The 23,640-nt window shown below is 38.2% G+C and overlaps 1 protein-coding gene across 4 annotated transcripts in view; it reads right to left on the bottom strand.

The window, feature by feature from the left end:
- Positions 1–23,640, bottom strand: part of tei (irregular chiasm C-roughest protein teiresias) — a 289,615-nt gene that overhangs the window by 7,272 nt on the left and 258,703 nt on the right. For all 4 annotated transcript variants that reach the window (XM_087342789.1, XM_022079783.2, XM_022079785.1 and 1 more), the window contains one exon: positions 19,944–20,119. In XM_087342789.1, the coding sequence (XP_087198915.1) occupies positions 19,944–20,119 (176 nt within the window). The remainder of the gene's footprint in view (positions 1–19,943; positions 20,120–23,640) is intronic.

Genomic DNA, 23,640 nt, shown 5'->3' with positions numbered 1-23,640 from the left:
ATAACACTGAGGGACCTTTTATTTTGGGAAAGATCGGAGGATTATTGCAATTGAAAGACACACACACGTGTACGATCTCTTGCTGGATACATATTGACATATAGCTAAAATTAAGGCGTGACAACAAGACAAATTAAGAATGGTTAAATTAAACTATTCAATGGATTTAGAACCAAAAGTGACAAATATTTTAGTACCAAACAATAACAAAGCTAAAGACGAAATACTGTCTGAAGTACAAAACACATCTGAATAATAATAAGCAATAGGCATTCAAATCTAAAAGTTCATGACGATGGTGAGTTATTTGAATAACAATTTCCTTGGATAATTTCCATCGTCCAGTAAAATAATAAATAGAAAACGACGTTTCGGAGCTGGGGTTCTATCTCCGTCTTCAGGTACCTACTCTATTGGGCCCAATAGATAGAGCTAATCCCTATCTCCGGTCCGGAGGATAACGTCTTCCTCGAACAGGATGGCTGGTGTAATGACAGGAGCCAGTGTGACCGGAAATGAGCTGTAGACCGTCCTTGGTGTGGAAGATCATGGTGATGACGTAATAAGAGACACTTTGGGTCCGGGGTACGAGTTACATTTGTTAGGGACAAATAACCTCATACAACACGGACGAGTAGAACGGAGAAACGACTCACACCTAAAAGTAATGCCTGTAACATGGCTGTGCTACCCTAATCGATGCCACATGATATGATTATAATTACAATTACACGACTCTTACTGCGCCACAGAAATTTCTTTCTAAAATTTAATATTTGCTAATTGTTATGAGTTTAATTCTATATATTGATCGTATCTAGGGTGTGAAAGTTATCAGAAAGCATTTGAGAAAGCAACAGATGTCCTAAACCTGCAGCGTGGATCGTAGTTATTCCACTACACAAAAAGTGAAACTGTTCGACGCAGTGGACATTTTTCAGTCGTAAAAATTTCATTATCTTAAAAGGAGTCTTGTTTCTAATAAAAGTGAAATGTCAGTAAAAATTACAAGAAATTACAAGAAATAATGCGCACTGAGAACCACGGTCGTAAATTTTGCGTCTTGTGTTGGTGAAAATTCACGAAAATAATGCTGTGAGCTGCAGTGGGCCAACCCGCACTTTATTAAAAGCGAAAGGAGAGGTGATAAGTTAAACGTTCCTGCTCTAATATAATTTTTTAAGACTATGAAAGGCACAAATTTAACGATAAACTACACGTGGCTTAGCCCGCTTCTCTATGAAAATAGAACACAACCGACAATTACATTTCTTTCCTTATTCCAGATGTTCCTGCTATTAAAGTAGCTCACTGTTGCTTCCAGTTTTGAAATACTGATTACACCGCGATGATGCATAGAACATTTCTTCAGTAGGACAGATTTTTACTTAAGGCTTTCCATTTCCCTTGCTTTATACACATAGTTCACTACCAATTGCGTTTGGGGTGCTTAATTTTAGTTACGAAGGCATATCTCTTCCTGTTATTCTTTTACGCCCATAACAAATTCGGCCAAACACCCTCTAACACTCACTCAATGTCACTCGCCCTGCCAATCTGCTCGGTGTCCATCCAGTCAGCTGAAAGGCCCATCTCTGGCTTTGAAATTGAGAGACGTAATTGCGAACTGCGTCACGGCATTCATTCAGTGCCTTCTCACTCTCCGTGAACCCACAAAATAGCAGCGTTTCACCTCACTCGTATTTCAACGTGGACATGTGCGTTGTTCTGAGTCAAGAATCGAACTTGAGCACCGTTCAGTTGCAAGCCAGTACTGGGCAGTAAAAACAGGACCGACCGCACGAGGGCTTTTAGTACCACCTGGCGACCACTTTATCGCTCACTTCCACCTCAAGATAACAGGAGGAAGTCGAAACTGGCTCGGTTACAGGTCCTTGCAATGAGGGATAAATCTGGCCCCTGCACTTTCATGGCATATTTACCTCAGACCGGAAATTTCACCAGATGCTTCATCCACAATAGAGATTTGCAGTCTAATGTGATTTATTGTGGTTTCAATGCCCATTCGCTTTTCAACCTACACGAGAGAAAATAAGTACCTCCTCCCGGTACAAATAGCCTCGCTAAATGTCTGAAAGGACTTTTAATTTCAGAAATAATAATTCAAAACTGCAAAGGCCACAATCCGTTAAAGATATAAGACCAACAACGAAAACACAAATATTTAAAATTATTTATAACATATTTTACCTCACTCAAAAGGCACATCAGTCTACCGAAATATACTGAATTTATCCTTGGAGTTGATGGAAATTCTGACGGCGAATTGTAAATCTGTCATAATAATCATTTCATAAAAGTCCGGAGGTGATAGTGATTCTGGATGGTGGGATGGATGGATTGCCGCTACACGTTACGTTTCGTTGATGATGGATGGCGATTTACTATCAGAGTCAGACACTGTATTTGCAATTTCAGGCATGTAAGCTCATTATGAGGGACAAATCAAATATTTTGTTGCTATTTAAAACCTTTAACTTATAAATTCTGTATACGCGTCCTAATAATGATTAGGCCTATTTATAAAAAAAACAAAACAAACAAAAAAGACCTAATTCACAATCATATCACACTCCTATTCCAGACTCTGCAACCACTACCATGCAATATCGTTGTTAACTATGTCAATACACATTTTTTGATTCTGTTGCCATACGTCCTAATTGAACACCTTATGTGTTAAGATCACTAGAATCCTTGAAGTATATTAATGTTTGTGAATGTAGCTCACTTCAGCCTGTCTGCACTATTAACTTCCTGACTTGTGCACAACAATTTCAGTTCATAAAACAAAGAATACCCGTGATTGGAAGAGCAAACTAGGAAATTGCCCGTGTTCAGTCTGAATGCTAATTGGATATTAACTGAACGTCTCATTGGGCGTGGTAGACAAAAGAATAATCATGGGTCATGTTAGCTATCACTGAATCTCATTTTGAACTGTTTGCATCGCATCAAACCGGCTACAGTTTAGCTGTATGAAAATAGATTAAAATTACAGACGCATTTCTCTGCCATCTCGCTGCATACAAACTAGGCGTAATTGTTTATACTAAAATGTGATTTGCATTTAATTTTGTCTGCACGTAATCAAGTGAACCGAACCTCAACCTCCTTTGACCTATTTTAAATGAAGGTAGCACAGTAAACATTTAGGGCGAACTACAGTACCTCCAGAACACTACGATGCTTCTAAGCCACTCTTATCTTGAAGATTACTGTCTTCTGGGTTGTTGCGCTGTGTAGTCTGGTAGGTGTTAACCAACGTTTCAGAGGTCATACTGCCTCCATCATCAGGGCGATGAATATGAAGATTTCTGTCTTCTGGGTTCTTGCGCTGTGTAGTCTGGTCGATGTTTACCAACGTTTCAGAGGTCATATTGCCTCCATCATCAGGGCGATGAGTATGAAGATTTCTGTTTTCTGGGTTGTTGCGCTGTGTAGTCTGGTCGATGTTTACCAACGTTTCAGAGGTCATACTGCCTCCGTCATCAGGGCGATTCATACTACACAGCGCAACAACCCAGAAGACAGAAATTTTCATACTCACCGCTGTGAAAACCTCTTATTTGTCTACTAGTGTTTAGGATAAAACTTTAAGTAACGTATTTTTCATCCAGTGTCGTAAGGCCTGGTTATACTATAACATTGTTGCCAACAAGTAGCATTCTGTACGAAGTACGTAAATTTGGCGTAAATATAATGATAACAGAACTCGATTCTTTCGAGGCAGGGACCTGTAAGACGGCTGATGGAGAAACGAGAGAGGCAGTTAGTAGATTGTTTATGGCTGCCTGCGATGTTGGGCCCCTGGTAGTGCAAAGGATTCGAACCTGCAACAGCCAGGTTGTAAACCTGCAAGGGCCGAATAGCTTGGCAAGGGCTCCTCAGGCGCCACTAGAGTCCGCAGGTTTTCATACTGGAAACTGACAAGGCACTGCTACTAGTTCAGTGACTCTTCACAGTTTAAGTCTCGTCTGCTTCTTCGAGGGTTAATGGTTTAAGGACATACACTCAAATTCTCTCTTTCATAAGATGTGTCCGATTCGACACAATCTTCATTAGCCTTGACTAATTAACGAAGCGCGTTTCTCTTATAGGATTATGGCAGCTTCATGAACTTCGTGTGAAATGACTGTTTATCGAAACTTTCAGAACCGTAAAATGTATCATGACTAGGGCGAGTTCTTTCAGTACTCATTACTGTTCGGGCAAAGCAACTCCGAGAGTCAATTTTACATGAACAAAGTATGATTTGATTTTATTACATTTTTACAAAACAAAGGTTATTCCGCCCTATCATAAAGAACTAATGTCCGAACGTGCTGCATTTAGCAGATTCTACGTAACTAATGAAGGAACGTGGTAAAACGATATAAAATCACTAAAAAGATAATGCAGATCAGGCAAAGCGGATAATAATTATAATTTTGTCAACATGAGAGTGAAAATGGCAGTTTAATAATTTAAAAAAAACACATTAATAAGCCAAATTCAAGGCTTATTCTTTTTACCCGTGCCATAATGGTGCTGGTGCCCTGTGTACTTGCTACTACATGTTCTAAAATATGTGTTTAATGCTTAATTACCGGATAATGTATTAATAATGACAAATGTTTAGTCCGGGAAGCAAACGAAAATTCTATTAAAATGTGCAGTTTCTTTACAGCTATTTGTATAAATAAAATATACACAATATTTACATTAATATGGGCGAGATGAAAAATGCACAAAATATTATAGTTTTAGAACCCGAAGAAGAGAAATGTTGACTTGAAAGACTTCGGCGCGGATGAAAGGATAATATTAATGGGGTTTTACAGGGATAGGATATCAGTGTGTGTACTGGATTCATTTGGCTCATGATACGATCTAGCGGTGAACTTTCGTCAACTCAGTAATGAACATTAATATTATTGAAAATGTTTGAAAATATAACTTCAGGTAGAAAAATGCCAAAGCTTTCACGAATATCTCATTCCGAGCAGAACTCCTGTTTTACGACGTGCATTAGATTTTTGAGTACGCAGACATCAGCCGAGTTGTAAAAAGACTAGAGGTGTGTCCCATTACAGTATCTACTCAGTCGTGTTTACGCGATGCGGCCCATGTCCAATTAAAGATCGGCCATACGAGTGACCAGCGAAGGGCTGAAAAAAGCGTCTGCGTGCGTCTAATTAGCAAGTAAATTGCAAGTGAATTTCCATCAGACGCAGAAGTTAAGAACGTGGAATGAGATGAGACAGAAATTATGTACCGGAAGATGAAAGAGTTGAAGTGGACGTTGATTAATGCTTACGTTATTCAAAGACGCTGTTTCAGTTGCACAGATTATATATCATGATATAAAATGAATCAAATTATAATCATCAACGCAAGTATGTAGTAATCTGTAATGAGATGCATTTGATGCATAGCAATGATAAAATGAGAAAAACCACCAAATATTGAAGACAGGATAAAAGACAACGTAGTCAAGATCCGAATCGGATACCCTTGAACTGAAGTTTACAGTGCTAACGCCATACGAATCCACTAGAGAAATATCAGGCTATACCAGCGTTCCTGGAAAACACCACGTAATGTGAAAACGGCAACTCAATTACTTTCCTAGAAGCAGTGTTACAGATAGAGTTTACGTACATAAGCGGAAAATTTTCAGCGGCGAACTTAAACTATAATCTAGCCTACTTCGTTATTTAACACTGAAAAAAGATACATTTGTCAAAACATAATATGGAATTACATAACTATATTACACAATGATATATAAACACTAGTTATTAGTATGACTATACATAGTTTGTCGCCTGAATGCAAGACAGATTAATGGTATGGAAATAAATGATTCTTTACCACACGTCTCATGTTTATCTTGTACTTACGTCATGATGTCTAGTATTAACATCTGCCTGTTTCTAACTTATTTGTTACTAAGAATCATATTCTTTTTAACCAACTTATTCGTTAGCTGAATGATGGTCACATGATTAAAACACATCTGAAAAACTAAATGACGTAATTTGTACAGCGGACGAATTTTAAAATACAATTTAATGATTGTAAAAGGAAACATTTAAATTATAAAAAACTATGTTACTGAAAGCTACACAGTATGAAAGGCTAAAATATTATAATGAGATGTAAAAGAATTTCTAATGCTAGCTTAATGGCCTTCACTATGGAGGCTGGGGTTTAACGGAGGATATGGCGGGATTGGACCAAAAAAGAATCTTTGTCTGATTCTTGGTCAGCAACTGTAATTTCTTAGGCTGAAGGGGTTGAACTTTCTCCTTGTGATTTAGCTGCTTCCTCTTTCCTTTTCTAAGTCGTTTTAAGAGACGAAAGAACAGCGTGCGTGTGGGAAAGAGAGTCTTAGGAGAGCCGTTCACATCATAATATAACCCATAAATGTAATATGAAAACTTCCACTAGAAGCAAGAATAATTCAGCTTGGAGGACAAGAACGTATAAAAGAAAACTTTTTGAATAATAAGGCACTCGAGCAAGTGAGGAATTTCTATTAGGCTATTTAAGCTTTAGTATAGGCTGCAATGATATTAACCTAAAGCTAGACAAATTTTAACAGCCCTGTGGGACTGTAAAAGGCCATTACTAGCGTAATCCATAAAGAAAACCTTAATAAAATTATATAAGGAAATAGTCGTACAAATCCTTTTATATAGATTAGAATATCTGACGTCTAGAGTAAGAACATGCAAGAAAAATTGAGACGGCTGATGCCTGGTTTCTTAGCGATCGTGAATGTAAAGAAGATTAGAGAAAAACTGGGGATAAAATACATGAACATAATAATAACATCTGTCGAACAAAATAGCAAAATAACTTATAAAGAAGCCTTGAAACCAAATCCCAAAGTTACTTTAGCAATTAAACCGAAGGGTTCAGAAAACAAGAACAGGACTGAACAGTTTTAATTCTTGTAATTGAAACAGGCCAAGAGCTTAACTGTGATGTTTCGACTGTCATTTAGACACTTTCATACACACACAATCACGTATTGTGATGCAACAATGAAATCAGAAGCAGGCCCATTTCTGTGTAATAAGGTTCACCCATTCTCACCCGTGACTCTTTATTCAAGGTCATCCTTGTTACTAGGCCGCTGCTAACGCCAGTTTCTCAAAACCTGTTAGTTAAAAATGTGTTTTCATTTTGGGGCTCAGACTTTTGCTTTTGAAAGAATAATTGCCAAGTAGTGAGTGCTATCAGCGATTCAGTTTGAAGCAATTGTTACAAGCTCCGAAATTTCGCATCTTTAATTTTCACATACGAGTAAGATTTAATAAAACGTTGTAGAGAGCAATACGATATTAAAAGAAATGTTCAGAGTAGATGGAGAGAAGACTTTGTCAGCAAATTTATTACATTTTAAATGCAAACGATTCTTGAAAGCTAGAAACAAAATATGAGACACGTAGAAATGACTGATTTCAAGAAAGGCACATCTGTCGAAGTGCTACAAAAAATAACTTAATTTTAGGGCGGGGCAACACAATCTAAAAGATTCGAGTTTTAACATTCTTGTACTTATGAACAGAAGAGAACAATACATTCGCGTTCTGTACGAATGTTTGTATTCGCCCATAACAACAGACTTTCTGCTAGTTACAATCGTTCATCAGATATCACAATGGCTATATAAGAGGAATTCGAAATGAAATATTGTGATAAAAATTATTTAGATATGTAAAATTACCTAGCAGCAAACCACTGTTACTAAATCGTCACTTGGTACCGTCAGCGCCATTTATCTAGAAATGTTATAGAAGGGTAACCGTGAGGGAGAAAATAAGTTAGTATGACACGGCCTGTTCATATTCTGGTCAATATACTACCGTTCCCAATAACATTTCTACGTTGTGCGCGTGTAGTAATACAGTAAACAGCCAAGCAGAATGTTATTTGACTGGTGAATACCCATTTTGTGGTCTTGAAGCATAAACCACGCCGTATCGAGCCGACCCAAAACCACTACTACGGACTGCTGACGCCAAGTAAACTGACGCGGACAATAACGAAAATTTGTGTTCATTACTAGTCGACAGTGTGAGAACAATGGCAGAATCTGTATAAGCAGGCATTGCATCAGATTCCTTTCCACTGTTTTAATTGATACATACCTGATTAATACAAGAGTGAAAATGTGCTTTAATTGCATTCTTTGGAAATTCCATGTATAAAATTGAAATTGTATCTATTGAAGGTGAACAAAAAACGTGAATCTGTAATTCAATAAAGGACATAAAGATATTTTCAAAACGCAGTTCTTGCAACTTTATATTCCGCAACTGCCCTGATGCATATTTATTGCAGATTAAAATCTGTTATTACAGATCCAAACTCATTGCCACTGTTCGAAAGCTAATCACACAAGGAAAAAAGAAAAGACGAATTTTATTTCGAAAAAAATTGCCACACTGAAAAATGATTCAATTCAAAGTCTCAGATCCTCATGAGATGTAATTTGAATTTTACGCTAAGCTGTTCTCTTTTTATGAGAGTGATCCTTCAGGAAACTGATAAAATTGAAGGCAAGTTTGCAGTAAAGTTGAATCAAATTCGCCTTAGATTAGAACAGATCAGATCAGTTAACTGAGGCGTCCTGCGTAAATAATCCGAGCGGGCAAACCGCAAATAAAGCGCTGCCAGAAACAGTGATTTTCGTTAAATTGTGCATCGCTGGAAAATATGTGAAATGGTGTTGACCTCCGGTGTGATTGGGGAGGGGGGGAGCTTGACCACACTCCTACAGTAGTATATACAGCAAAATTACTGAATTATACGGACAGTTCTTCTATCAGATCCATATGTGACCTTTGATTTCCTCGCATGTGTACAATTTCAAAGAATACAAACTTCATTACTTGGGACTTGTAACGAAAACCTAAAAGTTTCTCGTCAAAATATTCTTGAGACAAATATGTTTCGTTACAGTTCTTAGTTTGTAAGATTTTAAATTCTCACGGCGACGAGTATGAAGACGTCTTCTGTGGTTTGTGCCTTTAAGTCTGGTAGAAGTTTACCGACGTTCCGGAGGTTCTTGCTGCCCCCATCAACAGGACGACTAATAACCCGCGCGCTACACAGATAATTAAGCGTATGTATTGTGACCTAACAGTCGTGATGTTCATAAACATCATTAGACTGGTTGCTGATATAATACAAGACTCACACTTCTAGATTTTGTTATGTAATAAGAATTACAGCACAACCTCGACGTCGTTAGAAATATCGTCTTCCTTAACTAGCTACACTTTCTAATGAAATGCACTGATTTACTTCACTTGGAGCACAGGAAAATAACTTGAATAATGTATCAGCTGCACCAACTGACACGATTTGCTTGCTGTACTAAATTTTCCAGGCCGTGTTTAACACCGAAAGCAGAGGCGACAACTCAACCTCGTCGGGCGCTTAATAAAGTGTTCAAACGAGAAAATATTAAGGTAAACAAAGCAGCCTATAACAGAGTTATGAATTTAATCTTATCTCAGTTGAATCGTAAATATTATTAACGACATGTTACTTCTGTTCGATAGTGATTAAACTTTTCCATATATGTCAAATATTTACAACCAATTCTTTTACTCGTGTTACGATTCTCGTTATCTGGCACTAGTGGTTTATTAGTGTGTATTTCAGTGAGCCTAACTTCATTAATCCAGTTTATATTCAATAGATTTTTAAAGCAATTTCCCTGGATATTCAAAGTATTGCCGGACTCAGCGACCAGGTTATTGTTCGCATCCCTCACCTGTATTTTACTGAAAAAATCTGTCAATAGCTCAGACTATATAGTGGCAGATTAATAGGATGATTAATGAACTCGAAGGTATATGATTTAATTTAAGGTAATATCTCGACATTCACGTACATGGACTGAGGAAAACCACGAGAAACCTAGTCAGGTTACCAATATGTATTACGACGATTCTACATTGGAAGTTCTTAGTAAATTCATTTATGCCTCTGTGAAATTTGTAATGTATTTTTTTAATCTTTCTACAGCATTAATTTTGTCTTTCAGAATTTTCATTCTATGTCAATAAAATCTTGCATTTATGCAACACTCTCAACATGAGTAGTGCTTAAAAAGGAGTTAGATGGCCATCATAAAAATATTTAAGACAACTCATTAATATACTTTATTCAAACATGTGGAATTATAAATTTGGAATACGTTCGATCAAAGACCAATTACATTTTACGCTGAGATTTCAGGTATGACTGACATTAATGAAAATACATCCTGCCACAACGGATGAGAGATACGTTGTAGAGCGAAACTGTGTTGAACCCAATAACAATATAATCCAAACGAGTCAAGTTCATCTAACCGTCGTATTTGATATGGCATATCTCATAACTTGCCAATGAATCAATTCACCGTCACTCATTGTTTTACATGCATTAGTTTCCAGCTGGACAGCTAACTGATCGAATGGTACATAATCATGGCAAAGAAGGTCACTGTGATAAACTCCACCGATTTCCGGGTTAGTCCGCGATCAGCTATGGCCTGAAGTTGAACCACGGTTAACAGCTATGAGTAGGCCTATGATCGTCATACCACAAGCTCTGTTTTTTTTTATCGATTGTTCGTGCGACCTCGTTTCTGTCGTCACTTTCAAAGCAAATTGACAATGTGAATTATTTAAAGACGAAACAAGGTTTTGATACATACAAAATTTCATTGGGGTCACAAGCTCTTGAAAGTAATAGTATGGAGGGTCCCATATCGTGAAAGTAACATGCAGTTTTATTTGAGTTTCCACTTTGACTTATCCTAACTCCTATGTGACCATTATAAATAACGAACGAGTGAGTATATGCTTATATCTGCAGTATTTTCAAAAGCCTATTCTGGTTGTCTGAGCTGAATCAAATGGAACATTAATGAATTACATCCTTGGAAGTTCATATATTTCCATCAATATTCTGTAAATAACGGATATCATCATTCTAGGCAATCGAGGGAGAACAGGGCATGCACCTACACACGGTTAGAAATTATTTACAGTGTTATGAGAGGGAATTCATAACGAGAATCAAGCACAGGGGTCACTTGGTGGCAGAGAATTCTCAGTTCTGCTCACGTGAGTTTTATGGATTAACATGTAACAAAGTGACGCTATGAAAATTATGAAATAAGTAATTTATAAAACGGGCGCAGGCTGCATATTTAATTTTGTATAATAATTTTCCACAGAGCGTACAAGTTTCGAATGAATGAGCAGGCAACAAAATACAATCATAATAAATGACATTTAGCAATTTAATTATTACACTGGGAATTCTGTAGCTTATTTACATTTTTGTAATAAATATGGAGTATATTACGACTTAATTATAAAATGTTACTAGTGGAAATAAGTGAAATTTCTAAAGCTTCGCTACTGGACTATAGGCATATATAAATTTACGAAAGACTTCTACCTAGAATCGTCTTAGTATCCTGACTAAGGTCTTTCCCTTACTCTAGAATGAAAAAAAATACGACTCGGGTTAATATCTTTTCAAAATTATATTTTTAACTACACACTACACCACATCTGAAGGTTTCATAATTAGTTAACAATTTTCACGCAGTTTTTGTTGGTTAACCGTACAGTTATATTGATGCAGTAATATTTGCAGCATTTAATAATCGTATTTGAACCGAATACTGAGAAGCAATAAATGAAATAATTGTAACCAGTGCAAAGTAAACAGTTGTTGCTGAACCAAGTGTAAAAATATTGGAAATGAATATTGAAGATGGACTTATGGGGCCAAAACACATACGTCAGCAAAACCTAATATTTAGTGGCTAAAATTGGTCAGTTTGTGTGTAGCTGAGAATGGGTTAACATGCATATTGCACAAACTCTGACTGGGAGTTTAAATTCCGTTTGCTCTTAAGAAACAAGAGACTGGGGAAAGCGCAAAGCTGTCATTCACACACGCTGTCAGCACAACGGCCACAGACCCATTAACATGTGCTTACATATCGCGTTGTAATGGACAACTAAAGGGATGTGGAGTCGAATCCCAAAGCCGAGCTACGAGCAGTAAACCACATATTAGAACAAACATTATATCACAATACACTAGTCATATAGAACTGTGTGTATAGTGTGTGACGATCTATAGCCTAACCATACATTACACGTTTAATGAAATGGAGCGGAAAGCTGGGAAAAGCAAACATTGTAAGTCCTCTTTATGGAAATCACACACAACAGAGATTTTACACAGGGAGGAACCCTGAAAATAATAACCGCTCTGTTGATAAGAGAACTACGGTGTATTCAGTGCTCTGAATATCTATTTGACTAGAGTCTCTTGTCATTGTTCATGGCTCTAATTACGGAGAGAACATGAGAGTGTATAATTTGGAGTACTAGAGAAACAGAAAGGCAGACAATGAGTATAGAATTTCAACTAAAATAAGTGAGGAATAGTTAATTACTAGGACTGAAAGACCATTCTCAAACAAGCTGGTCAGAATAGGATCTGGTTACACGATGATCGTGCGTAGGGGAAGTGGAATTGCACACGTGCTATTCATGTCTGCGTCGCGTAACACGTGGTTCAGATATATGCAAAACAATATTGATCGCTTTGCCCTACAAACTGTTTCACAACGATAGACCACAATAATAGTTTATTGATTATGAGAAACATTAAATGAGGCAGTGCAGCGGTGTTTACATTAAAAGGTTCGAAAACATAAATGTTCTCCTTTATACAAACGAATTTTTGTAAATTTACATTGCAGGTTTATTTCGAGAATAAAATGCAAGTACTTTAAATCCCTGTAGGCCAAATTATGATCAGCATCAGGTCGGCCATAAAAGTTGTACAAAACAACACAGACTTAGTGTATAAAATCAGGCATTGCCCAGTCTTCCCTTTCCAATTATCATTCGTTAAATCTTAACGACACATTAACCCGATAATGACTTCAATCCCAACAGGCAAACTAAAGCGAACAAATGGTATAGCCTGTTAAATCCACCTCTACCACAAGTACCATTTCCGCCAACCTCTCGAATCTTTATTAGCTATGTTTACGACTACGATACTAAAAACAGCTATCTGTTTTTGGTTTCATAGAACCTGCCGCTACTACGAGCGCAGTGTTCACTGTTAGTTAAAACATCGCTGATTAATTTATGAGTATAGGGATACTAGAACGTATTGAATACAGCCACTCCAAGGATGATATTAGTACTGTGATGAAATAGATAGTTGAAATGCTTTGATGGCCAGAGTTTTTATGTAGTTCTCAACAAGATGACGCATCGATTCGTTCTCGGACATCGATAGTCTAACAGCCCTAGTATCCAACGACGTCTGTGTTCGTACATTAGTGACGCCTGCCGGAATTCACTCAGAATATTTGTGATAATATTTCCGATGTTTGCGGTACTATTACTGGCTAAATGTATGTGATTAATGACAAGAAATGTAATCAAATGACTACTAGTATTGATTTTATACTTCTTAAGGCATAGAAACATATTTAACGCTTTTTACATAAGTGCCTCGTAGGAAAATTAAGAATTCTCAATCTATATATCGAAAGAAATTGGCGGTGAATTGAATGATCCTGTTCTAAAACCAAGTAAAATATAGCTGTGTACATGTGCATACAAATGTTTGTTATTCACAGTGTACTCGACGAACCTGCGTACCTAGTTTTACTTTGGCAAAATGGCGAACTCGTTTGTTTACATGCGGTGTTTGATGAAGTAATGCCTAATGAATATTTTTTATCTTATCGTAAATTATGACTCGAATAATTATTTGTGATGAGATATGGCGTAATGGAATAGGTTAGAACGCTTATCAACTGGAGACTGTGCTGTTTTTCAGTATCTGCCTGGAAATAATTAGCAATTAGTTACGTTAACATACCGATGAAAATTGTCGTAATATTTGTATCAACCACGTATATTAAACAATTCTGATTATTTTAATAATTGTTCTTGTTAATGGCATCAAGACTGATTCGATGTAGTCACGACAACCGATTATGTTGCTGAGTTTGAAACTAACGTTACTTAACGCTGTGAGAAATGTCCTACGGTAATGACGGACTTTCGTGTTTCTTTGACAGAGGCAGTATGTACTGGATGCTGTTATTTAACATGAGGACTTAGTAAACAGTTGAACCTTCATAGCCAATTAATCTGAATAGACACATAACACGCAATACATATTCTGGAGGAGGGAAGTTTTAACAGTGCCCATTCTTCATTGCTGCCTTTGTAGTGCGGAACAAAACAATGCACCGTAGGGTGCATTCCTTTATTCTTTGCTACACTAATTTGAAATTCAGTGCCTACTTTTGTTGCCTTCTTCCCAGTTACTTCGTATCGTAATAGAACAATAGAACTCTTCTATTTTGTGAGTAGCAACCGTGAAGTTCGTAAGAGGGGAAGTTAAAACTTGGCTTCACAGTACAACACAAGATAAAGAATTATAATTCGGAAACTCCACACTTATGCCCCGCAGTCGTCTCTCAAGTAATGACCATGAAGCAAAACTGATTATTTTGGGAGACTCAGGTTCTCAACATGTTTCACAGGTTCCAAGAAATGATGTTTCCTTCAGACCTTCGATAACTATCAAAATAACTTATGGACCGTACGAGTTTCAAGATCTCTGGTTTCCACTAGCAATTCGTTCATAGGCATGACGCCAAACATAGCGGAATGTCAACAGTGTGTCCCGTATATCTGACTACAGGCGATACTGGAGTTTCGACTCGGCTGTTAGGAATTATGCTCAGTGTGTCAACCGACGTCTGCAACTTACTTCTGACTTCACCCTCCAAGCATTGGAAGCACTTCTGAACTTTCGTCTTTCTCAGTATCACTACTCATTCAGACTAATGGGACATGCTGTATATTGACCGTTCCCATCAACTTCATATCCGTCTATAACAGCTCTTAAGATATTGCAGGGATGCTAAATATGAATAATGCAGTACGGTTTAGTAATCAGAAGGAGCAAGATAAAAGTAAAGATGTCAGATCCAGAAGTTTTCGTATAATGGACTATATAAAATTAAAAAAAGTAGTTAAACGAAAAACAGGAATCCAATATCCGAGTTCTCTAAACATTATTCTTGTAATATTTCCAGAACTCCTAATTAAATCTGACTTAATAAAAATCCTTAATTAAATTACATTATATCTGGAGTAGACTAGTTGGGTGAGGCATTCAGATCGCCCGCTGCTACATGTTCTGCCTGGAAGACGAACTACTTGTTGAGACGAGAGACACTGCAATAAATGAACTGCTGACGTGGTCTACGAGGAAGGAAATAACCCGGCTCTGGACGTAACAAATGGACTACTGAGAGCGAAAGTGGTTTAATTCAGAAAATGCGTTTAAAAATTAAAGAAGAACTTATGTACCTCTGCTTTAGAGTAAGAGAGAGGCAGTTTTTATTAGAAGGCGTTGTAGGGGGAATGGTCGCACTTCTTGACTAGGTTGGGAGTAACTTGAATAATTTCCGGTGGCCTGATATAGAATTAAATTGTACATCGTCATCTTTTTATTTATTTATTCATTTGTGGTTTATTTAACGAAGATGTTAATAGATTACATTGGAAAGCGTCGAATAAAAGAATCATTAATAGATGAATTAGAAAGTATATGGATGGAAACGACCGTGGCTTAATTTAAGGTTCTAATCCGGAATTTGCCTGGAGGGACTGTGAAAAACTGCAAAACCCTCTCAGGAGAGCCAGTCTTCGGGCCGAAATTTTCATTCGGGACATCCCGTTTACGAAGTAGTGTTACAAGTGTGTAAATGTAGGGGGACATGGGAATGCCTGAAGTAAACTGCCTAATATGAAAGAGGTAATTACGAATTACTGTGTAGGATTTGTGGTTTTAAAAGGCGGTAAGTCTGAAGATGGCTCGCCCTGATAATGGAGGCAGCAAGTACCTCTGAAACGTCGGTAAACTTCTACCAGACCACACGGCGCAAGAACCCAGAAGACAACCATCTACTAATTGCTGACAAGCCATGATAAAATTTCGAGGCCAAATTTGAACCGCATTGGTATGACTAGTACCTAAGCGTGTTCACTAGTTCACTTACACTCACGCCATCCTGCCTAGAGGATATCGTGATTGAGCTGTTCGTGTGTTTCTTCAGTACTCCCAGGAAATGGCTAGCATAGTACCACGATAGTTTCATTCGCTGTTTCCAGTTCATCACTTACAGCTATCTACTAACGCTGTAGAACATAAGCAGTTTAAAAAACGTTAAATAAACCAAGAATGAATTGAAGATTGCTGTCTTCTGGATTGCAGCGCCGTGTAGTCTGGCAGAAGCTTACCGACGTTACATAAGTGTTTTCTGCCTCCATAATTAGACCAATGACTCTGAAAATGGAGGCAGCAAGCACCCCGGCCCACTCAGCATCCTATCCGACGTGTACAGGATCTTCCTCCTTTGGGCAACTGCCCGGAGTGAGAGGCAGAAGGAAATTTTAAACATTAATTTGTCATCAAGGTGTTATTTTAATGGGATCTCACTGTACAATAGATCTGGTACCATAGCAAAACCTTTCAGGAATGTAGCAGTTTCTACTTGCGACGCTAGACGGCGTAATATCAAATCGCAGTGGTCAGTGGATTAAAAACTGGAATGTGGCTCCAAGCTGTGCATTGTCAACATACAAAGTAGAATATCCTGTTTTTGAAATGTGACATTGCTGGGACAACTGTGTATAACTAGATATGTTTAGCAACATTAATGCGGTAGTCTGGGATCTATTTCATCACGCTGTGTTTGAAAGCTCCATATTCTGGTAAAAGTTTACCGACGTTTCAGAGGTTCTTGGATGCCTCCATCATGAGGGTGGTGGAGACAGCAAGAACCTCTGAAACGTCAGAAGACAGCCATCTTCGGACTCACCGCCGTGAAAAGCCCAAATCTCGTAAATTTTCTTATTCACAATGTTCCAGTTCACCCATCCATTCAAGCCGTGCCATAACACATATAATACAATCGCGCGAAAACGCGGCATATCTCATTTAAATTAGCCCCCTTTTTCAGGTATACAGAATGTACCCTTGTGGCAGGAGTACAATTAGTGGACGGACAGAAAGTGTCCGCGTCTTGCCACACAGACAATGACAGTGATGGAGGGCTAAGCACTGCAGACTACAGGAGGATTAATTAAACGCGATGGTTATTAACGTCGTTAGCGGCGTCAACAGATTACATGTGGCCACTTCTCTAGCCTGGCCACAACATTTCACAGTACTGAACGCGAGGGCCTACAACGCCTCTGCGAGTAAAGAGCCTCTGACAGCATCCGTTAAATTAAAACGAAAGGGTTCAGTATTTGTACGCGAAGCGAAACTAACGATTTAAAACTCTTCTATCCATTTCGAATTTCTGTTATGAGGAGTTTATCAGATTTGCACACGCATATGAATTCTCAGGTAACGGAAATAAAAATCTGTAAGATTTGAGGTTTTCACAGCGGCGAGTATGAAGATTTCTGTCTTCTGGGTTGTTGCGCCGTGTAGTCTGGTCGATGGTTACCAACGTTTCAGAGGTCATACTGCCTCCATCATCAGTGCGGTGAAGATTTATGTCTTCTGGGTTGTTGCGCTGTGTAGTCTGGTCGATGTTTACCAACGTTTCAGAGGTCATACTGCCTCCATCATCAGGGCGATGAGTATGAAGATTTCTGTCTTCTGGGTTGTTGCGCTGTGTAGTCTGGTCGATGTTTACCAACGTTTCAGAGGTCATACTGCCTCCGTAATCAGGGCGATGAGTATGAAGATTTCTGTCTTCTGGGTTGTTGCGCCGTGTAGTCTGGTCGATGGTTACCAACGTTTCAGAGGTCATACTGCCTCCGTCATCAGGGCGATGAGTATGAAGATTTCTGTCTTCTGGGTTGTTGCGCCGTGTAGTCTGGTCGATGTTAACCAACGTTTCAGAGGTCATACTGCCTCCGTCATCAGGGCGGTGAAGATTTATGTCTTCTGGGTTGTTGCGCTGTGTAGTCTGGTCGATGTTTACCGACGTTTCAGAGGTCATACTGCCTCCGTCATCAGGGCGATGAATGTGCCATATGTAAAAATCTATTTTTCCTGCGATCCTTGAACGAAATTATGTATAAGGTGTCCCATAAAACGTCTAACAAATTTGGGGTCGTTATTCATTTGTTTCTTTTGAGTGACAAATATTGTATCAAAATAGGTAAAAATCTCAACCGTTGTATAGTTACGATGAATAGGAACACGCAGATGAAACGAAATTATTTTGGGAGACGAATCAGCTACACAGAACCGATATTATACTCGTGTTTAACTTTCGGTGTGTCATACTGTACGTACTTCAACGGTATGCTATTCGAAATGACCATCAGTGACTACGCACTGTATGATGGAACGAGCAAACTACTAGTTACAAGTGGTTACTGCGATGGAATACTTGGCTGGAAGCAGTTCAGCGTATATTTGAAACTGTAGCAGTTAATGAAGACACGCAACTCTTACGAAAATCAATTATTATCCCACAATGATAAATAGTATCAGTGCAATGGAGACGGTCGCGGTGGAAGACGAGATGTCTTGAGTACTGAGTAGGTACGTTAACCACTAGACCAGTCAACATAAAGACCGAAGGAGAAAAGCAAATCGGAAATGTCTAATAATATAATTTCTGCGGGAAAAGCAGGGTTGCTATTTTAATTGGCATGTAAACATTACAAAAGGTCTGTAATAAACTCTGTGACTTTAATACATACAGAATGTAACAGAGTTTTATGTAACTTGCAACTTTCTGTGAAAAGTTTTAGGTTAGGTTCATTTTATATGCAATCCCAGAAAATGCGCGACTTTGTAGAAATCGAAGCCTTCTTCATCAGCAATTTTCTTGTTCTCTTCCTTCACTATTCTTTAGCTTTATCTTTCCAAACTTCTTGCTACTGGGTCTTCAATTTATTTCTCGTGGATAAAAATGGTGGCTGTAAACGTGAGCAGGCAAAATTCTGTCTTCGATTTCCTTTCAAAATCGAGGAAAATTCGGTTACTGCTTCAAAGAAATGTCACATCAGAAAAATTCACACCTGTTTCGACAGATACACACACGTTAGGGCCGAAAACTGATTAATAATTGACTGATGTAATTTGCTAGTCTGCTTGTGGCAACATACTGACCAACCGGCTGTTTAGATGTAAAAAAACTGTAACAAACCTAAATACTGAGACATTTGTGTAAAGAATTTCATTTAGCAATCAGCTTTAATTAATCGTATTTTTAAGTTGTTATTATTCCTAAGATACGTAAGAGTCTTAAAATTTCGAAACATGCCACTGGAAGGACCTGGGCATCAAAGGCTAAAGCAAGAAAAGACGACAGACAAGATTGTCCCGAACGGGATTCAAACACGAGATCGGGTCTTCTTGTGGGCTTAACACGGTTAGGTAAAGTGACACGATATTATTTGACGAATCTCATATCTGATATAATTTGAACATAGGTAAGGCAAAGGAAAACAGGAAAGAATAAAGAAATACCTAAAGAAATACAAAATTAGAAAAAAATACGGAAAGAAAGAAAGAAATTCCAAAATTGTAATAAATTATTTGACCCTTTAAAGCCTAAAATCATCCAAATAAAACTTAAAAATTCAGTACATACCTCAAACAAGAATTAAAACTTTTCAAATACAGGCTCAACATGCTAACGCTGTTTAAGAAAACAATCCCTGGTTACAGACAGAATCGTACGGCACCCATAAATACAAAATGCAGAGTTACTGAAAATTAAACCAGATGGTACATCTATTAACCACGTTGCTTTAAAAGGTTAAATCCTGTTACTCCCGACTTGTTTGTATTGTTCATGAAAATATCTTGTCGCAACTCACCGTAATGTTGTGGGCGATTATTGTGTCTGTGACGTCACCGGGCCTTAGAACGCGTGAATCCGTGAGCCAAACGGCTCTGGACGCCGGTGGATTGGCGCAGAACTCCACAGTGAGAGACAGACGCTGGCCGGTGACGGCAGTCAAAGTTTTGTTGGCAGGGTACACAGCTGGGCGACCTGAAATCAAACATTTTTGCCTTTCCTCGCTCAAAATGGACTTTTACCTCCGATTAAGCACAGGGACATATGTTTCAAGTAAAGATGTTTCATTTTGGGAAACATAAACGCATAAGAATTTCTTTGCGAGAAATATGAAGAAAGCGGTCGTGACCCATTTTAAACTAACATCCCAGTACTTACTTGAGAGGACGGGAAAACCAAAAAATATGACTGTCAGTCGGCTTATGGGCCGAGAGTCGAACCCCATAATTTCCAAATACTCAAAGGACGGTCAGTCACACCACAGTAACGTTAAGTAACAGAATAAAGATGCGATGCGTGGAGCCTACATTACATTCCACTCAGGTTAAGTAAATCATTTCTGTAGGATTATAAGGAAAAACTTCAATGGAATGATTTATGGCGAAAGCTGGATGTTAAGTGAAGCGATGTTCAAAACAATAAATTCAGTTCCATTTCGAACTGAATGGATGGATTTTGTAACTAAATTCTATTACTGGTAAAACCTCCCTTATCATTTAATTAATTTAGAGATAATTCTATATTCTTCAAACTTATAACTTAATTAGCGAGATAGTGGCTCAGTTAATGCCAGAAGGAATAAACCTTTTACATTCACACTGAATTAAATATTGAAAATCACTCTATGGTCTTTAATTAAGTTTGCTTTTTGTCATAGTACGATCTAACATTAAAAAGTACCAGGAAAGAAAACGGGAATTGTTTCTCTTACTATTTGTACCGGAAGATGACAACTGTATAAATATAAAAGTCCAAAAACCATTGTCCTGGGCGACGTGCAACATGGGTTTCCTTAGCCTGAATACCATGTGTCAGGATTGTTTTAAATGTACCACAAATCAGTACTCCATACACTTCCCGATGTAAGAAACAGGAACTTCTTATTCGACGCTACAACAAATTCTATGTTTAGAATATATATTTTGGGATTGGAATATCAATAAATTAATTGATATATTTGTCTGGTGAACATAAATTAATTCTAATGAAATACAATACATATATAACAAGAATACAGAGACTTGCACAACAATGTTTGTCAGCTATCTTCCTCTACCAGCAGCTCCCGCAAATCACGATTATATGGAAATGGCTGTCTTATAGGTTCTACAATCTGAAACTTTCACGGCGACTAAGTATAATGAATTATTCTCGGGCTACTAGCCGTGTAAGGTGGTTTAATGAAGGACACACTCAGAGTACCCTGAGGACGAGGACGAAGATGCTCACTAAACCACCTTACACGGTTAATAGCCCGAGAAGAATTCATTATGTCTTCTAGGTTGTTGCGTTATGCAGTCTACCAGAAGCTTACCGAAGTTTCAAAGGTGTTTTTCGGCCAGGGCGACATTGCCTTGATAATTGCAGCAGAATCATTTCTATGCAACGAATAACACCCTAGGGCTCGTAAATACAGTATTTAGATGTTGTATTTTTGTTCAAGTATTTAAGCATACAAAAGACAGGTTTCAAAATTAGCAAAACGACCACTAATATAATGTATCGATTATGTCGAGGGCACTGTGGCGGTGACAAGTCTGCATACAAGGTAGGGGCTACTGTAACTACACAAGTTACGATCGGATACGAGGAGGAGGGAGGCGCTGTTAAGGAAACTGCGCGAACAAGAAACAGACAGGAATTAATTGAGCGAGAGAATACGGTGTAACACATCAGAGGCAAGTTCTTATTTCAGCAGAATCCGTTATTCATTTTCCTGTCAACTGCGTTTCAATGCAGAGAAAACCTGAATTATGACAAAACGTATCCCTCTACTTAACTTGCTATTTAGGTATTCGTGTAATGATTTCTTTGTCTATGTGGAACAGTAGCGTTCCATGCAGCATACGGTTTTGTAAAAAATTTAAACCCAGCCACGTCACTATACCAGACTGAATATTTAATTAATATTTTGCTAAGTACAGTATGGAGCGACAAGAAGTTGTGGTTGGCTTTTGTGAACACGGTAATGAACCTCTGGGATCACAAAATTCGAGGAATTTCTTGACCGCATCAGCGACTATATGCTCGTAATTTTCCCCAGTCACTGTTCGCAAATTATGGAACATTACTTTAACGTAGTCCAAGCCTGATCAGCTCCACATTCTTTCCAGTTCACGATTTACGAGCTTTATCTGATTTAACGGAATTAAGCAGTTGGAAAAAACAAAATTATTAAGAAACAATATTCGTTGCGCTATTTCATACGTTACAATGATTTAATTAAAACGGGAGAGGAAAGTGAAATTCTTAGCCACGAAGAAGGTATCTAATTCGACTATCGAATACCCGTCTGATTTTCAGTTTTGTGTGAAATTCAAATTTTCCTCTACAACCGTAATATATGACCCTCTGCTTCATTTGAAAGTTACAAATTGTGAAATTTCCAAACACGCAGTTGTCTCTGTCCTCCTTGCTACTTGGTCTCTGTTACAAATATTCTGCTCATCAGTCTGTTCCAGACACTTGGGATGAGGAACACGTTTCATGTCCATTTAACCAACATATGAAATTATAATTTAATACGTTTTATCGTTAGGTTTCAGATGAACGATAAGATAAAAAGATTCTGGGTACAGTAGCTGGAAGAGAACACGCGTGGAACACATCACAAACTAAATATGCAATTTCATATCTCTCTGCTGTCATCGGACTAGGCGTACCTCTTGAACGTGGAACAAGGTTCTTTGTGTCGCTGAGGTACTCCAGAGGAAATCATTTAAGTAAACTGATACGTAATACGCTACCCTGAGGATCACAGTACAGAAGCCTAACGTTGGATTTATTAGGGATGTACAGAGAATTCATTGGAGAACAGTGCTCGAAAGGACAACGCCCACGTTCACTGGTTCCCGTAAGTACCGAACCGCTGGTTACAGCGGCATATAATAATCACCCTAAGGCACGCGAGAAAAGGGGATAATGTACGCCATCCATCGCATCTTCTCTTTGTTGTTAAGCAATTCCCAGCGGGGGAGGGGGCTCCTGCTTGAGTTCTCGCGTGTCTGCATCAACTGCCTCCCCCAATAATACAGTCGGATGGCGCAAGATTTATCCAACAGCAAAAAAGGGTTGGTCAAATGCTCTTGCATTCACGGAATATCCAAAAGGCATTGTTTAAATGCACTGTTCCGAGTAATTTCAATCTTTTGATGGAAATTCCGTAGTTGGTACTGACAACGACATTTCCACCCTATTCCTCCCCACAGAAGGACACACAAAGTATACTCACGAGCATACAAAACTGAACAGACTTCTGTGCCACTGAACAGGTAACCAAACGCTCAGAGGAAGACGGTCTTAAAAAGTAATCACGGTAATGTACTGATATTATTGACAAATGTCATTAAAGCTAACTATTTTAATCGCAGTATGACAAATACTTTCGGAAGTTTAATTATGCCTCTAAATTAATGATAATCAAACTGGTTGTACTTAATTAAGTGTACATCTTTTACAACGTGTATCGTTCAGATACTTTGTAACGTTGTTACGGA

Source organism: Zootermopsis nevadensis, unplaced genomic scaffold (assembly GCF_977971745.1).
Source record: "Zootermopsis nevadensis isolate Lab colony 2312 unplaced genomic scaffold, Znev_1.0 Znev_ptg000004l, whole genome shotgun sequence".
Classification (NCBI taxonomy): domain Eukaryota; kingdom Metazoa; phylum Arthropoda; class Insecta; order Blattodea; family Termopsidae; genus Zootermopsis; species Zootermopsis nevadensis.
The sequence above is the reverse complement of the archived record's forward strand: the minus strand, read 5'-3'. Positions and strand labels throughout refer to the sequence as shown.